Source organism: Miscanthus floridulus, chromosome 1 (genome assembly GCF_019320115.1).
Source record: "Miscanthus floridulus cultivar M001 chromosome 1, ASM1932011v1, whole genome shotgun sequence".
NCBI classification, from domain to species: Eukaryota; Viridiplantae; Streptophyta; class Magnoliopsida; order Poales; family Poaceae; genus Miscanthus; species Miscanthus floridulus.
The window spans coordinates 20,821,101-20,838,920 of record NC_089580.1 but is presented as its reverse complement, the minus strand read 5'-3'; the positions used below and the strand labels follow the sequence as shown (position 1 = coordinate 20,838,920).

Here is a 17,820-nt window from a genome sequence, read left to right as displayed (position 1 = left end):
GCAAGGATCAAGTGCTCTCTACGGATTGATTCTTCGACACTCTGTCACGGTGAATCACCCACAACTACTCACAACTTGAGTTGGATCACCCACAAGCTCCATCAGGTGATCACCAAGCTCCCAATCACCACCAAGCCATCTAGGTAATGGCGATCACCAAGAGTAATAAGCACGAACTCTCACTTGACCACGCGAAGCCTAATGAAAACGGTGGATGCACACTTTGCTACTCTTGATTCACTAATGAGGCTACTCTCTTAGATTCTTAAATCTCAATTACCTCACTAGGACCTTGCTCTTCTTGGCACTCACAAACGCGTTTCTCAGCTGTTGGAATGAGCAAAAGTGACTCCACACACGAGTGGAGATTCTATTTATAACACCGGCTGAAAAACGAACCGTTATGTGCTTCTGCGGGGTGACCGGACGCTCGGGTCAGTTCAACCCACACACCAGTGATTAAGTATTGACTGGACACTGGCAGCGTCCGATCATCACTGACTGGATGCATCTGGTCGCATTAAACCCTCACTGGAACCTTACTGTACTCGACCAGACGCTGAACCCCAGGGTCCGGTCAGTACTGACCGGACGTGTCTGGTCGTAGATATTCTCTTCTGGAACCCTACTGGAGTCTACCGAACGCTGGACCTCAGCGTCTGGTCACTTGACCACTCCAGCGTCCGGTCATGCCAGACGCAATCTCCTTAGTCAAATGAACTTACCGGACCCTGCGGCCAGCGTCCGGTCGCACCGGAGCTAGCGTCCGGTCAGTATTTGACCCTCCATTCACTTCCAACTCTCGATCATATGTGAATGAAGTTTGCTCCAAAGGATCTTAGGCATATATAGGAGCTACCTAGTGCTAGTTTTAACAAGTGTGCACCACACCTAACTCACTAGACTCACCTAGGTCAAGCTACCTATCCATACCCCCCTTAATAGTATGGCCAAAGGAAAAACAAAGTCCTAAACTACTCTAAGTGTCTCTCCAACTCCAATTGACACTTAGAACTAGTCATCCTTAACCTTGTTGTCCATCCTTTGAAAACCAAAACGATTTCCATCGTAGGGGCATGACCACCTTGATTGCCCAATTAATCTCCATTACCATGACCTAACTTAATTGTCTCTGCAAAACATATGTTAGTCATAGTAATCTTGTATTGTCATTAATCACCGAAACCCAACAAGGGGCCTAGATGCTTTCACCCACATTATTAGTTTGACATCTCCATGTCTATGACTTGTGAAACATAGTCATCAACTAATAATGTGCCGATCCATTATTCATGTGTGTCCTCACACGAACTCTGACCAGGGACAACATTAGAATAACCATACAAGTAAAAGAGTTTCACAAACAATTCACATAACTGCTAATCGATACAGGTTGTCTTTAATGGAAATTCAATGAACTCATAATATATCATGGATACAAGGCAATATAATCATCTCTATGATTATCTCTAGGGCACACTCCCAACAATCTCCCACTTGCACTAGAGTTAATCTCAAAGATATCTAAACCCATAGCTCTCATGTGCACCTCATGCTTAGGCTGTGGAAGAGCCTTTGTCAAAGGATCTACAACATTCAAATTTGTGTGTATCTTCCACATCTTGATCTCATCTCGTCTAACGAACTCTCGAATGAGGTGAAATTTCCATAGTACATGTTTGTTCTTTTGGTGATTCCTTGGCTCCTTAGCCTGCGCAATTGCCCCATTGTTGTCACACTGTAGATTCAATGGGCTGGATGCATTCGAAAACACACCAAGTTCAATGAGGAACCTCCTCATCCAAACACCTTCCTTTGTAGCTCCAGAAGCTGCAATGTACTTGGCCTCTGCTGTAGAATCGATCACCATCTCCTGCTTGGAACTTTTACAACTTACAGCACCACCATTTATTGTGAACACAAAACCTAATTGAGATTGTGAATCATCCATGTCAGTTTGGAAGCTAGCATCGGTGTAACCATTTACAACGAGCTCCTCCTCACCTCCATAGATTAGGAACACATCTTTACTCCTTAAGTACTTAAGAATGTTTTTAACAAGTGTCCAGTGACTCTCTCCTAGATCAGCTTGGTACCTGCTCGCAACACTTAGAGCAAATGAGACATCTGGGCGAGTACATATCATGGCATACATGATGGAACCAACTGCCGAGGCGTATGGAACCTTACTCATGCACTTCCGCTTATCAGCTATCGAAGGACACTGTTTATCGCTAAAGCACATACCGTGTGACATAGGCAAGAACCCTTTCTTGGACTGTTCCATGTTGAATCGTTTCAACACCTTGTCAATGTACGTATCTTGGCTTAATCCTATAAGCCTCTTCAATCTATCTCTATAGATCTTGATGCCTAAAATGTATGCTGCTTCTCCTGAATCCTTCATAGAAAAAATATTATTCAGTGAAGTCTTTACGGATTGCAACATAGGAATGTCATTCCCAATCAATAATATGGCATCCACATACAAGATCAGAAATACAACAACACTCCCACTTTCCTTCTTGTAAACACAAGGTTCTTCTTCATTCTGACAGAAGCCAAACCTTTTGACCACTTCATCAAAATGAATGTTCCAACTCTGAGATGCTTGCTTTAACCCATAAATGGATTTCTGAAGCTTGCAAATTTTTCCAGCATTATTTGGATCAACAAAACCTTCGGGCTATATCATATACACGTCCTCATCCAAATTTCCATTTAGAAAGGCTGTTTTAACATCCATCTGTCATACCTCATAATCGAAATGAGCAGCTATTGCTAGAATGATCCGGATAGATTTAAGCATCGCTATCGGCGAGAAAGTCTCGTCGTAGTCAATTCCTTGAACTTGCCGAAAACCCTTTGCAACAAGTTGAGCTTTATAGATGTGAATGTTTTCATCCATATCCTTTTTCTTTTTATAGATCCATTTGCACTCTATAGGTCTAACCCCATCAGGCGGGTCAACCAAGTTCCAAACTTGATTGTTTCCCATGGAATCTATCTCAGATCTCATGGCACTTTGCCATTTCTTGAAATCTGGGTCCATCATTGCTTCCGCATAAGTCGCAGGTTCGTCATCATCTAACAATAACAAATCCCCATGCAACTCATGGATTCTTACTGACCTTCATGGTTGTGGCGGTGTTTCTATTGCCACGGGTATCTCAACTTGCTCTACTACATTAACATCACTCATAGAGTCCTTCCCAACTGGCTCATCTTGAACTTCTTCAAGATACACCTTCTGTCCACTTTTCTCTCTTTTGAGAAACCCTTTCTCTAAGAAAACACCGTTCCGAGCAACAAACACTTTGCCCTCTGATCGGTTGTAGAAGTAATACCCTAAAGTTTCCTTTGGATATCCCACAAAAAAGCATTTGTCTGACTTGGGTGTTAGTTTATCTGTCATAAGTCATTTGACATAAACTTCACAACCCCAAATTTTTAGAAAAGACAAACTGGGACTCTTACCAGTCCACATCTCATGTGGTGTCTTAACTACGAACTTAGATGGTACCCTATTCAATGTGAAAGCGGCTATTTCTAGAGCGTATCCCCAAAATGATAACGGTAGGTTTGACTGGCTCATCATAGACCAAACCATGTCCAACAAAGTCCAATTACGTCGCTCGGACACGCCATTTCTCTAAGGCGTTCTAGGTGGCGTAAGCTGTGGAACAATTCCACAACTCTTTAGATGATTGCTAAACTCATGGCTCAAATATTCGCCTCCACGATCAGATCGCAAAGCCTTAATTTTATTGCCACATTGATTCTCTACTTCATTCTGAAACTCCTTGAACTTTTCAAATGTCTCAGATTTATGTCTCATTAAGTAGACATAGCCATATCTACTAAAGTCATCAGTGAAGGTTATGAAGTATTAGAATCCGCCTCTTGCTGTCGTACTCATTGGTCCGCACACATTAGTATGTATGAGTTCCAGCAAGTCTGCTGCCCTCTTAGGAAAACCTATGAAGGGCGTCTTGGTCATCTTGCCCAGCAGGCAAGCCTCACATGTCTCGTATGATTCAAAATCAAACGAAGTTAAAAGCCCATCAGAATGGAGCCTCTTCATGCGATTCTCACTTATATGACCTAAACGACAATGCCACATATAGGTAGGACTTAACTCATTAAGCCGAGGTTTTTTAGCACTTATATTATAGACAGGAGCATCTTCAAGATTTAAAACAAATAACCCATTCACAATGGATGCAGAAGCCACAAACATGCCATTTTTAGAGATTACACAACCATTGTCTTTACTCACAAATGAATAACCATCCTTCATCAAACATGAAGGTGACACAATGTTTTGACTTAAACTAGGAACAAAATAACAATTATTCAACTCCATAATAAATCCTGATGGGAGGTGGAGTTGCATTGTCCCAACGTTCAACGCAACAACTCTTGCATTATTGCCCACATGGAAATCAACTTCTTCCTTTTCCATGCTTCTACTTCTTATCATTCCCTGCATCGTATTGCAAATATGAGCAACTGATCCGGTATCAAATACCCAAGAATTAATATAAGAATTAGCAAGGAAAATATCCGTAACATAAATAACAAGTGTACAAGCTGCGGGAGTACCTTTACTGCTGCGATCCTTTATGGATTCCAGGTATAGCTTGCAATTCCTCTTCCAGTGATCTTTCCCATGATAATGAAAGCACTCAGCATCAGCAGGTGGTCCAGCCTTGGGCACAGGTGGGTTTGGCTTAGAGATCTCATCTTTAGCCTTGCCCTTTTTCTTCTTCTAAGAATTGCCCTTCTTCTTAAACTTAGGCTTGTTTTGGACCGCCATCACATGGCTACTGCCAGCACATTTCTTGATATCAGCCTCTGCTGTTTTAAGCATGCCACATAATTCATTCAAGCCCTTCTCCGCCCCATGCATATGGTAGTTCACGACGAAATTTCCATAGCTGGACGGAAGAGATGCGAGAATAAAATCAGTAGCTAATTCAGAGCCAATTAGGAAGCCCAGTTTCTCCAACCTCTGAGTGTAACCAACCATTTTGATCACATGTGGCCCAACTGTTATGCCCTCGCTAGCTTTGTTTCAGCAAAAGCCTTTGAGACATTGAACCTTTCAGTCCTGGCTTGAGTCTAGAACATATCATTGAGTGCCACAATCATATCGTGTGCTGCATGGTTATTGTCAAACTGCAACTGTAGATCTGGTTCCATACAAGCAAGCATAAGGCAACTCACTTCAAGATCAGCATCACATGCTCTCTTGTAAGCGTTTTTCTCTACAGCAGGTGCATTATCAGTAGGCTCTTCTGGTAATTGGATGTCTAGAATTTCTTCCTTTTTCTCAGCCCTGAGAACAATTCTCAGGTTACGGATCCAATCTGCATAGTTTGTTCCATCCAACTTATCTTTCTCAAGAATTGAACGAAAAGTAAATGGTTGATTGCTAGGCGCCATTTATCTACAACAAAAGTAATGCAAAATACTAAGACAATGTATCCAAGACAGAGTAAACAATATTAAACCTTTAATAGAATCTACTCCCACTAAAATCAATATCCCTCTCTTGAAACTTAGTGATTCAAGACCCACAACTAACAAGTCTACTAGTGAGCTTTAGCATCACCGCTAGAAGACATGGTAGATTGGTAAGCAACTCTTTGCTAATCGTATCACATATGACTCTTGTTGTTGGGTAGCATCTCTATGCTTTGGTGCCCAACTACTCATGCTCCAAGGTCTCTAACCGTTAGGATGACCTTGTCCAAGTAACCAACCATTCTGCTGTAAGTATCCGATACGAACCTGTCTAGTCAAGGAAAACCAGTGGCACCCTAATTTCATAGACCCACCACCGATTGTACAAGACACATGACAATGCAAGGTTTGGGGAAGCATTTTAACTTAAACATTGCCGATGGATCGTTCTACTTCACCATCGCATGTAGATAAAAACATTATCGCACGTGAAAGTAGAACATAGTAAGAACGGCATTAACACAGATATGACATGGTATAGCCCATTGTTCCTTTGGGGATCTCCATCTCCATCGAACTGTTCCTCATGATGATCTCCATCTCCATGATCCATGTATGCCATCCTTCAGTGATGAGTCCACCAAGACTAGCTATCACTAATGTAAGGCAGTGAAGAAAATTACATAGTCGCGGATAGGATCATCACAGTTTGGCACGCAGGCCATTACATCAAATTGACAATATTTTTGTGGCTCCAGCCATATTGTCATACTCACGACATGCAAGCCATGAATTAATTACATACATGCATCACATACACATAAGGGCTATACCAGTCATAAATTCCTGCAAAACAGAGTTAACCGATTCCGACGTCTAATCTTAAAATGCCGAAAACACCATCTTCCCGGACGTTTTTCGCAAATCTAATTTTAGCGAAACCACCAAAGGCGGTGAGAATCGGATGTAAAATTTTTTTTCTCTAAAATTTTCATTTAGAGTTCGTCTCAATCCGAGGTCGTATGCAAAAGTTATGGCTGATTTACCGAACAACATTTTTTCTTGCACCCCGGCGCCCGGCAGTAGATCCAATCTATCACCGCTGCGCATCACATGCGCTCAGCACTTGACCTAGGTTCGATTCGATCAATCTGATTGATCTCTGTCTTGCCATGACTGGATTTACATGTATCACTTAACTCGGATGGCGGAATTCCGACCGGTACGAGTAGATTGTTACAAGACCAACACGGTAAAATCACGAATCATGATCAGAGACTCATCTACAACCACGCATATCTCCATACGCACTCATCCGAACCTATAACAATGCAGTAACCTAGCTTTGATACCACTGTAGGGTTATAAGGATGCTACGCTAGCTGGAAAACAAAAAAAATCGACCTAAAAAACCAGGATCTACTGCTAGTTATAGATCACGGGATTACCACTAGACGCACAGCTACAGCGGAAGCGACTCGATGTAGTCGTACGCGTCGTAGCAGTGCCATGTAGTTGCAAGGTCGTCCGTACGTCCATCCCCTTTGTGCGGTTCGTCCTTGTGCTCCAGATGCAGCAACTACGAGGTATCCACACGTACAGGGAGGAAGCATCGTGCCTTCGGACTGTTAGGTCCGCGAGGAGCAGCAGGCGCGAGCGTAGGATGGGCAGTGGCGGCAGCCAAAATGGCATGGATCCCTAGCCCCATTGCCTACCCCACTTATTTATAGGCGTCCCTAATGAGCTCCCAAGTTAGAGGCCCATTAGTAACCCTAAGCCTTGTCTAACTCGGATCTAATCCGAATTAGGTTTCTAGCCCCTTAAGCGTGCGACCCTATGGGTTCACGCACACATAGACATGGCCCGAGTACTCCTACTCGGCCATTAGTTGATAGCGGCCTCTAGCAAGGCATGCCAACTTCTATGCGTACGCAAAGATCATATCAGACAAACCACCACAAAACCACATACTTGTTATTCCCTTGCCCCACGATATTTGGTCCAACTCATAGGTTAACACTTAACCCAAGCACGGCCATGCATTTCTTGATCTAATCATTAGAGTGATCCAGTGATATCTCTCTCATATAGAGAGAGGCAAATTCCTTCTTGATTATCTATGTCTCATATCATGTTTCCTGACAAACCCAAAAAACCACCTTTATAACTACCCTGTTATGGAGTAGCGTTTGATAGTCCCTAAGTAGGTCGTTTCACATCTTGAATACATATAACAATCTCAGGTCTAAGGACATAACGTACATGATGTGAATAGAGATAATAACAACATCTTACGTTGGGTCAGTCCAGCCCCATGTCATACATGTGCCCACATTATTAGTTTGACATCTCCATGTCTATGACTTATGAAACATAGTCATCAACTAATAATGTGCTGATCCATTATTCATGTGTGTCCTCACATGAACTCTGACTAGGGACAATATTAGAATAACCATACAAGTAAAAGAGTTTCACAAACAATTCACATAATTGCTAATCGATACAGGTTGTCTTTAATGGAAATTCAATGAACTCATAATATATCATGGATACAAGGCAATATAATCATCTCTATGATTATCTCTAGGGCATACTCCCAACACAACGTAGCAGCGTCGTCACGGATGTTGTCGTCGTCCTCTGGGAGTAGCCCTACCACGATCAGGTCATCGTTGCCGGTGAGTGGATAGACGACATCATCGTCATCCGCCATGGCAACCTTGACCGCGGACGGCTTATCTCTAGCACTGTTCCTCAATGGTGTGTGCGGACGCCATGCCCGGTCTATGCCACAGGAAGAGGACGATGAGGCATCGGCAACCGACCTACACGGAGGAGAAAAACAGAGTTAGAGAGATAGAGCCATAGAGGTATAGATCCAGAGTCAGTGGAAGAGACACAAGAAGTGGAGAAGACAGATCTAGGGTTAGGGTTAGGGTTAGCGGAGTACCTGCGCAACCGGAGCCTGGTGCCGGAGATGACGAGGGCCACCCAGAGGAGAGAGACCGATTAGAAACGATGGCAAATGGCGGAGGAGGGACGGACGGGAACATGGTCACGAACTCACATAGTTCACCGAGAGCGAGAGAAGAGAGAGGGAGAAGGGAGGAGAGGCGGATCGAGGTCACCGGAGTCAGGGATGACGGACGAGATCAGTAGATCACGAGAGAGAGAGCTCAGATTCACCAGATCGTGGATGCGGCCAATGCGGGCGAGAGAGAGTAGAGATTGCGCCGCGGCGAGCCAGCGAGTGAGTGGGGATTAGGGTTAGGGTTGGGAGCGGACCGCAGAGCCGGCCACCGGTGAGGCCGAGGCGACTGGGCGAGCGGGGCTTGGCTGCACGGCAGCGAGCGAGTGGGGAACTGGGGATTAGGGTTAGGGTTTGGAGCGGAGAGCGGAGCGGACGAGGAGACGAGCTGGCGAGGCGACTGCTGATTACGGAGCGGGCGAGGAGAGGTGAGGACTGACTGACTGAGGTCTGAGGAGGCGAGGCGACGGGAGCCGGGAGGAGCCGCTTGCCCGCTTATATGCGGGGCGCGGCGTGGCGCGGGGGGGGGGGGGGGGCGGGGGGGCGCTGGCAGGCCGGGTCGCTAGCGGGCCGGCTGCTCTGTAGCAGGCCGTGCCATGCCGGCCCACGTGCCTGGGGTCAGGCCCAGGCACGGCCTGCTGCTCCGGGCCAGGCCAGCCCAGGCCCGCTAGCCTCCGTGCCAAGCCGTGCTTGGGCCGGGCCGACGGGCTCGGGCTGCATGGCCAATTATGGACAAGAGAAGTGTATTTTGGACGTTTACACTGACCGGCCCAATATGTAAGGGCTGCCAAGCGGTAAAAAACAAATAGAACATAGACGGAATGGCTTAGAGAGTAAAGAAGTTCAGAACGATGACACTCGTAGAAGCTTAACTTTTTTAATGGCTTGTGCGTAATTGCAAACTTTTTTAATAACACACAGATAAAAGTCTCGTTAGATTAAGCTCTAACAAAAGCAACTAGTGATAGGTGATAGGTCGACGGGGAAGAATAGCAACGCGTATGGAATAATAGTACGTATTACTTTTAGCATAAGAACATTCCATTTTTAATTTCTCAGACTGATGTGCCAGCTTTGTTTACCATTGTTGTGAACTTCGTGTCCTTGAAGCAATGGTCTCTGGCCAGCTAACGCTAGTTTTTTTTTCCCTTCTTTGTTCGACAACATTTTATACCTTAAACTGATTGCAATTAACTTCTACCGTCCGGATTTTTAGTCATGGTTCATTAGTACACATTACCTATACCAGACTTTAAGTTCTATATTTGAAGGAGTGAATTGTCAAAGAAAAGTTTTGTGTTTTCCACTTAGGCACCTCTTTTACCCTGTATATGCGTTTGTTACCAAAAGCAAAAGGAAACAAGAAAAAAACAACGGTAGCTACAGCCTACAAATTTAGACTAGATATATTCCTTTCTCACAGTCCTCGTCTCCTTTCCAATGCCCCTCACAACCATTTCCACTCTCACCTCTCAAATTTTGTCCTCTCTTCCACACGGTCCTGCCATAGAGTACCTTGACACAATTAATATCTTTGGTCGCACCAAATTATTACATTATAAATTATTTTGGTTTCCCAAATACATTATAAGTCATTTTGACTTTTCTGTTACTAAGTATTTAGACATAGTTTATATTTAAGTGCATAACAAAAATAATATATTTAGAAAAGTTAAAATATTTTATAATTTGGAACAAAGATCTGAAAAAAGACCAAAATAACTAATAATTTGAAAGGAGGAAGTAGTTGATTTGAAATATATTAAACTTGAGTATATTGCCCTGTTCGCTTGGCAGATAAGCCATGGTTGAAAGTACTGTTACCTGATTTGTTGTGGGAGAAAAATATTATTCGTTGACTGAAAAAGTATGGCTTATAGGACGCGTGTGTGTGTGTATATATATATATATATAAAAGAGGTAGAGGCGATGTGGAATAGCAATACCTAGGCCCCGTTTGGCCGGGCTCCCGCCGGCTCTGGCTCCTGCACTGTAGCTGGGTGTCGGCCGCTGGACGGCCGACAGGTGCCTACAGGAGCCGGAGCCGCGGAGCCAGAAAAACGAGCTTCTCCGGCTCCGGTTGTGTCAGTGAGAGAGGAAAGGAGGAGAGAGAAAAATAGCTCCGATGAACAGTACCAGGTGTCGGCCGCGCGGCCGACACGCCGGAGCCGAAGCCGCCGGAGCCCTGTCAAAGAGGCCCCTAGTAATAGTAGTAGCATAGTAAAAAGCAACATAATCGATAGACAACCTGTTCAGCTGGCTGGGCTGGATCGTGGATTATTTACTGCTGACTGATTTGGTTAGTTTTGTGTGAGAAAAAAATACGGTTCCAGCTTATAATCCACGATCGTATACGATCATTTACGGCCCGCCGAACAGGCTAAGAGTGTCAATTTATAAAGTGAAACAATGGGCGGCTCTAAAGTGGAGTCCTCTTCGCGCACGTAGTCACGTGGACCACCACCATTTCTTCACTCGTTCAGAATCAACAACGGACATTCTTACGGTTTGCCGTCGAGTGTTTGTTTCTCCACTGGTTAGAATCACCACGAAGTTTCCCTTTCTCCTTTGCAAATCATCATTTTTCCACGGCGCTTCAGTGCCCTGGTTTGGTCAGCCGCCGCACACCGCGGTCAACCACCACGGTCGACACTCGAAAGCAGGCGGCGGCAGCAGCTGAGCAGCAGCGCCGGACGGTCGAGTCGAGCCGATCCGAACCCACACCGTTGGGACTTGGGGCGGGTGCGCGGGAGCGGGCGGGAGCGCCCGCGCGGCCCCGAGCCGGGTGGGCCGGGTCACCCCCCGGTACCACGCGCGGAACACCCGACAGATTCCTTGTCGAAACTGTACTTGCATTCCCTGAGGCCTCAGCGGCAGCGCCCCTCTCAGTCTCAGATCCGCGTCGTCGCGGCCCCTCCTCCCCTCTCCGCTGTGCCCCCAATTCCCACTCCCCCACGCGCCCAGACACGCCGAGAGGGAGAGGAAGCGACAGCCAGCAGCCGAGGCGGCCAGCGCAGCGCAGGCATGGCCACTCCCACTTCCAGTGGCGACGGCTCGCCCCCGGGCTCCTCCGACCTCGTGCCCCCCTCCTACCCCGAGGCAAGCTTCCCTCCCTCCCTCGGTTCCAGCCCTACCTCCTCCCCTCTCCTCTCCTCTGCGCTGCTCCTTTCCGCCAGATCTACGCCGATCTGCCGAATTTGACTGACCCCTGCGTCTGCCCTGGCTGCTGCAGATGATCGTCGCTGCGATCGCCGCGCTCGCCGAGGAGAACGGCTCCAGCCAGGCCGCCATCGCGCGCCGCATCGAGGCGGAGGCCCGCGGCGACCTGCCGGCCTCGCACCCGGCGCTCGTCGCCGCCCACCTCTCGCGCATGTCCGCCGCCGGGGAGCTCGTCGCCGTCGCGGGGGGAAAGTACGCGCTGCCCCCGCCTCCGCCGCCGGCACCGCCGGCGTCGGAGTCACTGGCTGACGACGAAGAAGACGACGACTGCGCCGACGACGACGAGGAGGAGGAGGTGCCGGAGCCTCTACCTCTGCCGCAGCTGCCCGCTAAGCGCGGGCGCGGAAGGCCCCCGAAGCCGCGGCCCGCGGGCTTCCCCGCCGCCGGCGTGCCAGGAGCTGCCGGCCCGTGCCCCATCGGCGTGCTCGGAGCCGCCGCGACCCCCGCCGCCGCGCCACGCCGGCGCGGCCGCCCTCCCAAGCCGCGGGACCCGCACGCGCCGCCCAAGATCCCGCGCCCGCGCGGCCGGCCGCGCAAGAACCCGCTCCCGGAGGGGATGGCCCCGCGGCCGCGCCCGGGCACGCCAGCGTCGGCCAAGGCGGCGCGCCCGCAGTTCGCCGAGGTCGGCTTCGTGTGATGCCGAGGAGCTCTCGCCCGCCGGCCAGGGTGCGGCGGCGAGCTGGCGCAAGCTAACATTTTGCCCTCGTTCCAGCTCTTGTCTGTCTGATGTGGGTTTCGTCTCAGTTCGTGTGTGGTGTTGTCTAATCCGGGGAGCGTGTAGGGGCAGGAGTCTGAGTGGAGGCAGCTTCGGCGGCGGTGGCGGCCGGCGGTGTTTCGTGGTTCGTGGTGTTTCTCTACCTTACTATTGGTGGGTGGTGGCCGGAGTGGTGTGGCTCCGGCGGTGTATCGTGTGTCTCCTTGTCGCGCTCGCGCAATGCAATGCAGTTAGTCTGATCGTTTCATTTGCCAGTCTTGTCTTGATCCATGGAATTCTGTTTAGCTCAGCCAACAACCAAGAATTGCAGTGATCTTGCAGTTGCCTTGGCTGATGGGTGGATTGTGTTCTTGCTGCATCGCATTCGCAGCAACCTCGTCACGTCTCTCTTGATGTAGTACTGTTGGATGGATTGTTCTAAAGGTCGCATGGAATATGCTTGCTTAGTGGTTTTCGAGATTGCTGTCATCAGCCTGTTCCGATCTCACGCTCCGTTAGTGAGTGAATGGATCGATGAACACTATCGGTGTGTCACACCTGACACCTGTTTGTGACAGATGACACAGACAGTGGCTGGGCTTGTTCGTTGCTGAATCGTGAGAAAAAATACTGTTCATTTATGAGGCAATAAGCCCAGCCGATCAGGCTTTGATGAAACGCGTGTGATCTGCTGACGTCGAGAAGCGTCCTTCACAGGATAAGCTGATCACCGGTGGTCTGATGTCAGTTCTGGCGATGGTGACACCGACACTGGCTGGTCCTAGGTTTCATGGAGGGCACCAATACGGACCTGTAGTCAGCTACAGCAGCGAAGGCTGATGAACAGGAGACTCCGTTTGGTTGGTGAGCATGACACGTTCTGATGCTTGTCTGTTACGCAAGCTGCAGCTACTGGCTGTGATGTTTCTCGCGTAGTCATGTTAGCTTAATTAAGATCACGATCTGTTATCCAATCTCGCTTGAGTAGGAAGCAGACTGCTTTCAGTGTGGCAGCCTTGAAATTAACGATGCTTGTTGGGATTTTTCAGCCTGGCTGTAGTTACAGGCTGTTTGGGCCTCGCCTTCAATGTTTCTGCCAGTTCACTTTACTACTCAGTTGAGTTTTCAGGAGAATGTGCAGTTTCTTAACTTCGCTTCTTCTTTAATAACCTTCCCAATATCCAATAGAGTAGAGCTGTCTGAAACCCTGGGCAAAGAGATGAAGGTGAACGGACGGAGTGGCATATGAAAGTCTGAATATTTGGCATATTGGATTCAGCAAACGAAGGCATGGTACATCTTGGTTCTGCTGAAAGCTATGTTATGGTATCATATGAAATTTCTTCTGTTTTTTTTTGAACGAAAAAAATTGTTCGGTTTAGTGAACATCGTGCAATTGGATGTTTAAAAATCTGAGTGGAGGTTATTTAACCTTAGATCTCTGGGTTGTCAGTTAGGCAAAGTAGCAGCAAAGCTGGCGCCTGCGAGCATACTGACGCTGCTAGCATTGGCGATTTGGCGAGCGTCATCAAAAGGTGAAATCTATTTGGCAACAGCAGCGCGATTCTTTCTTCGTAAAATTGATTAGAGTAGTTCCATCTTAACATGACTACCCTACACAGGAAAGGAAATGTACAGCATCTGCAGACATGAACCACGGCATCTGTCAACCTGAGATTGCAAACATGAAAGTGTTTGATGACCTATTACTACCAGTGGATAAGTTAAGAGATAGACCCCCTGGAGCTTTGGTTGTACAGAACCAACAAGAGAGAAAGAACAAAGTAATTGCATCATTGAACGAAAAAACTGCAAAGATGGGCAGATCCTATCTTAATGAATTTCTCTTGGATTTGTTGGCGCCTGTTAGTGTCCATATTCAGTTTATTAGCATCACCGTGTGCTCACTAACCACTCCTCTTGCATGTAACACACAAGAACAACATACCTTTCCCCAAGTTTCTGAATTACTAGTAGAAATTGCAAAGTGTATGCACAGATGTACTTGAATAAAAGGTGGTGGAGTTGGCAACAGACAAGTTATGAGTTTCATGACGAATGCTTGAACTTTTCCAGGTAGCAAGGATGGATATGGGCATCTTCATGGAGCATCTGTATCATCTAGAGAACATAAGATATAGCTCATAGTTTCTCCAATTTAACATAACCCCTTCAATGCTCCTCTCATCAAAATATGCATTAGACAATCTCACATGTTCATGGAGGTTTAGATTTCTCATTTCTTATATTCTTGTATCTAAACCTCCATTATCCTCCTGTCTTCTCCACATAATGAAGATCAGATGTGATGAGGATTAAAGAACATGCCCTAAAGCTCCAAAGAAGGACCACAAGAACAACTAATTCCAATGGGTTCTGAACCCACGTCGAGAAGTCAAGAAACATGAGGAATGGGGATTCCATGATGATGGCAACTAAACAGCTGTTTCCATTGACTCCTCATCTTCCCAAATTTAGTGCCCAAAATCTGAGTTGCATGTTGATTTGTCAACTGAGTAACTGACCCCAAAAGATAAAATGAGTAAGATCAGTAGAATGGATTTATGCAACATGCACCCAGCTACTCCCAGGCGTCTTACTCAAACCCCTTTCTGCCATCATCTTCCTTAAACCCTTAACCTTGTCCCACTTCTTTGCTTGTGCATATATGTTACCCAAGAGAATGTAATATCCACTCTCTTCCAGCTCCAGTTCAAAGCACTTGGAAGCAACAACCTCCCCAAGCTCAATGTTGTTGTGCAACCTGCAAGCAAGAAGCAAGGCACCCCAAACACTGGCATGTGGGCATACAGGTATCTGCATGATCAGCTGGAATGCTTCTTCCAACTTTCCGCAGCGCCCAAGAATGTCTACCATTATAGTGTAGTGTTCCATTGAAGAACTAATCTCATATTTGCTTGACATGGAAGTGAAGCAAGCGCGAGCTTCTTCCAGTAGCCCTGCATGACTGTATGCAGACAACAACCCCACAAAGGTCACCGCATTAGGATCAATCCTCGCTTTGGACATCTCCTTGAACAAGCCAACAGCTTCATTTAACTTGCCATGCATTCCACAGCCCACTATCATCGCACTGTAAGACACCACATCCCTTGATCTCAAGCCTCTGAACAATTCAAAAGCCCTATCCATTTGCCCACTCTTGGTGTACAAATCAACCAGAGCGGTACGCAGGTGATTATCCAGATCAACCCCCACATACCCCATGAAACTCTCAACCCACAAGCCGAACCTCAAGTCCCCCAGCTGTGAACATGCCGAGATGACAGGGGAGAAAGTCTTCTCATTGGGTACCACCCAATTATGTGGCTTCAACATCCTGTTAAAGATACCGAGTGCCTCTCTTCCACAGCCATTCTGTGCATAGCATGAGATCATCGCATTCCATGCATAAAGGTCCTTATTATCCATCCTATCAAACAGGTTAGCAGCAGCTTGGACGTCGCCGGCCTTGACATACCCTGAGATCATCGTGATCCAGGAAACATTGTTCCTGATGGGCATCCGCTCAAACAGCTCCTGCGCTTGGGCCACGTGGCCTTGTGTCATGAACCCGGACACGAGGGCGTTCCAGGACGCAGCGTTTGTCTCGGGCATTCGGTCGAACAGTTCGATGGCCTCGTCGAGGTGGCCGGCCTTGGCGAGTCCGGCGACCATGGAGTTCCACGACACAACATCCCGCGCGGGCATTGCCTCGAACATGGCGCGCGCGGCGGTGATATCGCCCGCGCGTAGAAGGGAAGCGAGGAGCGAGTTGGACGAGACGAGGCGGGAGTGGCGGTGCAGCGCCGCGGGCGCGTCATCGAGCAGGCCGCGGGCGTGGTCGTGGTGCGGGGGCAGCAGGCGAGAGTAGAGGTGAGAGAGCGCGGCGTGCGGGTAGGGGTGGGAGAGGAGGCCGAGGCGGAGGAGGTGCGCGTGGAGGGAGGCCGCCGCGGGGAGAGCGGCGTGCTCGGGGAGGCGGGGCACAGACTTGAGGACGGCAGCGAGGGCGAAGGGGCAGGGGCGGCGGGACGAGCGTAGGGACGCGAGCTACAGAGCGATGGCACGGCGGGGCCGGCCTTGGTCAGCCGCCGCGCGGATGGCGATCGTCCACGGCGAGTTGAAGCCGCCGGCAGCGGGCGGGGTGCGCATGGCCGGGCGCCCCGAGTCCTCCGCGGGACTGCCACACCTCACCGGCGGCACAAGTTCTTATTGACTCCGCGCTACAGGAGTGAGAGGAGGAGGCAAAGGACGCCGCCTTCTCCCTTTCCGTTGACGGCAAGAAGGGAGATGGCCGGCCTGGGGCGAGAGGAGCCACGGCCGGGGGCCCGGCGGACCGAAGACGGAACTGCAACCGGGCGGCGGCGGCGGCGGAGCCAAGGGGCCGGGGGCGCGGCGGAGATGACCGCAACCGTCCGAGTTCGCCAAGGCGCAGACGCGCGGGTATGGCTGGGTGGCGGTGTCCGCACGAGCAGGACCACGGGCCGGCGGTGCGGATGCGAGCGTGGCCACGGGTTGCGGAGTTGTATGCCATGTCGGCCCGTAGTTTACGAGAGAAAGGAGTTGTAAAAAAAAAAAGTATGTCTACTGCACGACCATATATTTTATATAATTTCAACACATGAATTTTTTGCATAATAAGATGAATCCAACAGTCTACATTCTTCTTCTAACTTTAGAAGATCACAGATCCATTGATCACAAATCACATATCACAGAAAATAATTTTTTTTCTATGAAAGGACAAATTACAGAGCGGTTGGTTCCATTGTCTGCCCGTTCGTCATGGGTCGTCGCATCGTGGGGCCCTGGCTGGGCGTGATTCGCGTTCGCGTCCTCTCTCTCCCTCCGGGCCTCACCTGACACGACCACGCGCATACCTGGGAGGCCGCCCATTCACGCGCATACTTGACACGACCACGGTTTGGCAGATCTGACGGACGTAGACAAACCGAGGCAACGACCCGATGACTAAAAATCCATGTTTTTTTTTCTAAAACACACGTGTATTGTATAGCTTCTGAAAAAAAAACAAGAGAAAGGGAAGCGCATAATAAACATAAATAAATAACCCAATATAATAATATTTCTCCTATATTTCATGTGTCTGAATTTTAAGATGATTTCAGACAATAGCAAATCCTATATAACAAGTATTAATATTGATCATACCAAATAAACATTATTATATTGACCATGCTATATATATATTTTCATAATAAACCTATTTAGATATATACAAATATTGATACTTTTTTTTATAAAACTAGTTAAACTTGAAATTAGTTGACTTATCGGAAAACAAGATGTGCACTTATTTTGAGAAGAAGTTAGTGTATTTTGCGTATGGATTCGATCAAACTTAAATCGTTTGGTTTCTCGAAAAAAAAATTGTAGTCTTTTTAGA

At 47.9% G+C, this 17,820-nt stretch overlaps 2 protein-coding genes across 2 annotated transcripts; one reads left to right on the top strand and one right to left on the bottom strand.

Annotated features, from left to right (window-relative positions):
- The first annotated feature begins 11,273 nt into the window (after positions 1–11,273).
- LOC136453258 (HMG-Y-related protein A-like) lies at positions 11,274–12,688 on the top strand. The gene is made up of 2 exons (XM_066453866.1): positions 11,274–11,599; positions 11,733–12,688. Exons 1-2 carry the CDS (start codon positions 11,525–11,527, stop codon positions 12,354–12,356), a joined length of 699 nt encoding a protein of 232 aa, XP_066309963.1. The 5' UTR covers positions 11,274–11,524; the 3' UTR covers positions 12,357–12,688.
- A 347-nt stretch (positions 12,689–13,035) lies between these two features.
- On the bottom strand, positions 13,036–16,985 carry LOC136453173 (pentatricopeptide repeat-containing protein At4g22760-like). The gene has a single exon (XM_066453783.1). The coding sequence runs from the start codon at positions 16,134–16,136 to the stop codon at positions 14,976–14,978; it is 1,161 nt and encodes a 386-aa protein (XP_066309880.1). The 5' UTR covers positions 16,137–16,985; the 3' UTR covers positions 13,036–14,975.
- Positions 16,986–17,820: the final 835 nt, after the last annotated feature.

Bases quoted from the DNA above. Each gene is read 5' to 3' on its own strand.
- LOC136453173 (XM_066453783.1), bottom strand. From the start codon at position 16,136: ATGTTCGAGGCAATGCCCGCGCGGGATGTTGTGTCGTGGAACTCCATG.
- LOC136453258 (XM_066453866.1), top strand. From the start codon at position 11,525: ATGGCCACTCCCACTTCCAGTGGCGACGGCTCGCCCCCGGGCTCCTCC. The intron at 11,600-11,732 runs GCAAGCTTCCCT...TGGCTGCTGCAG, and splicing joins TGCCCCCCTCCTACCCCGAG to ATGATCGTCGCTGCGATCGC.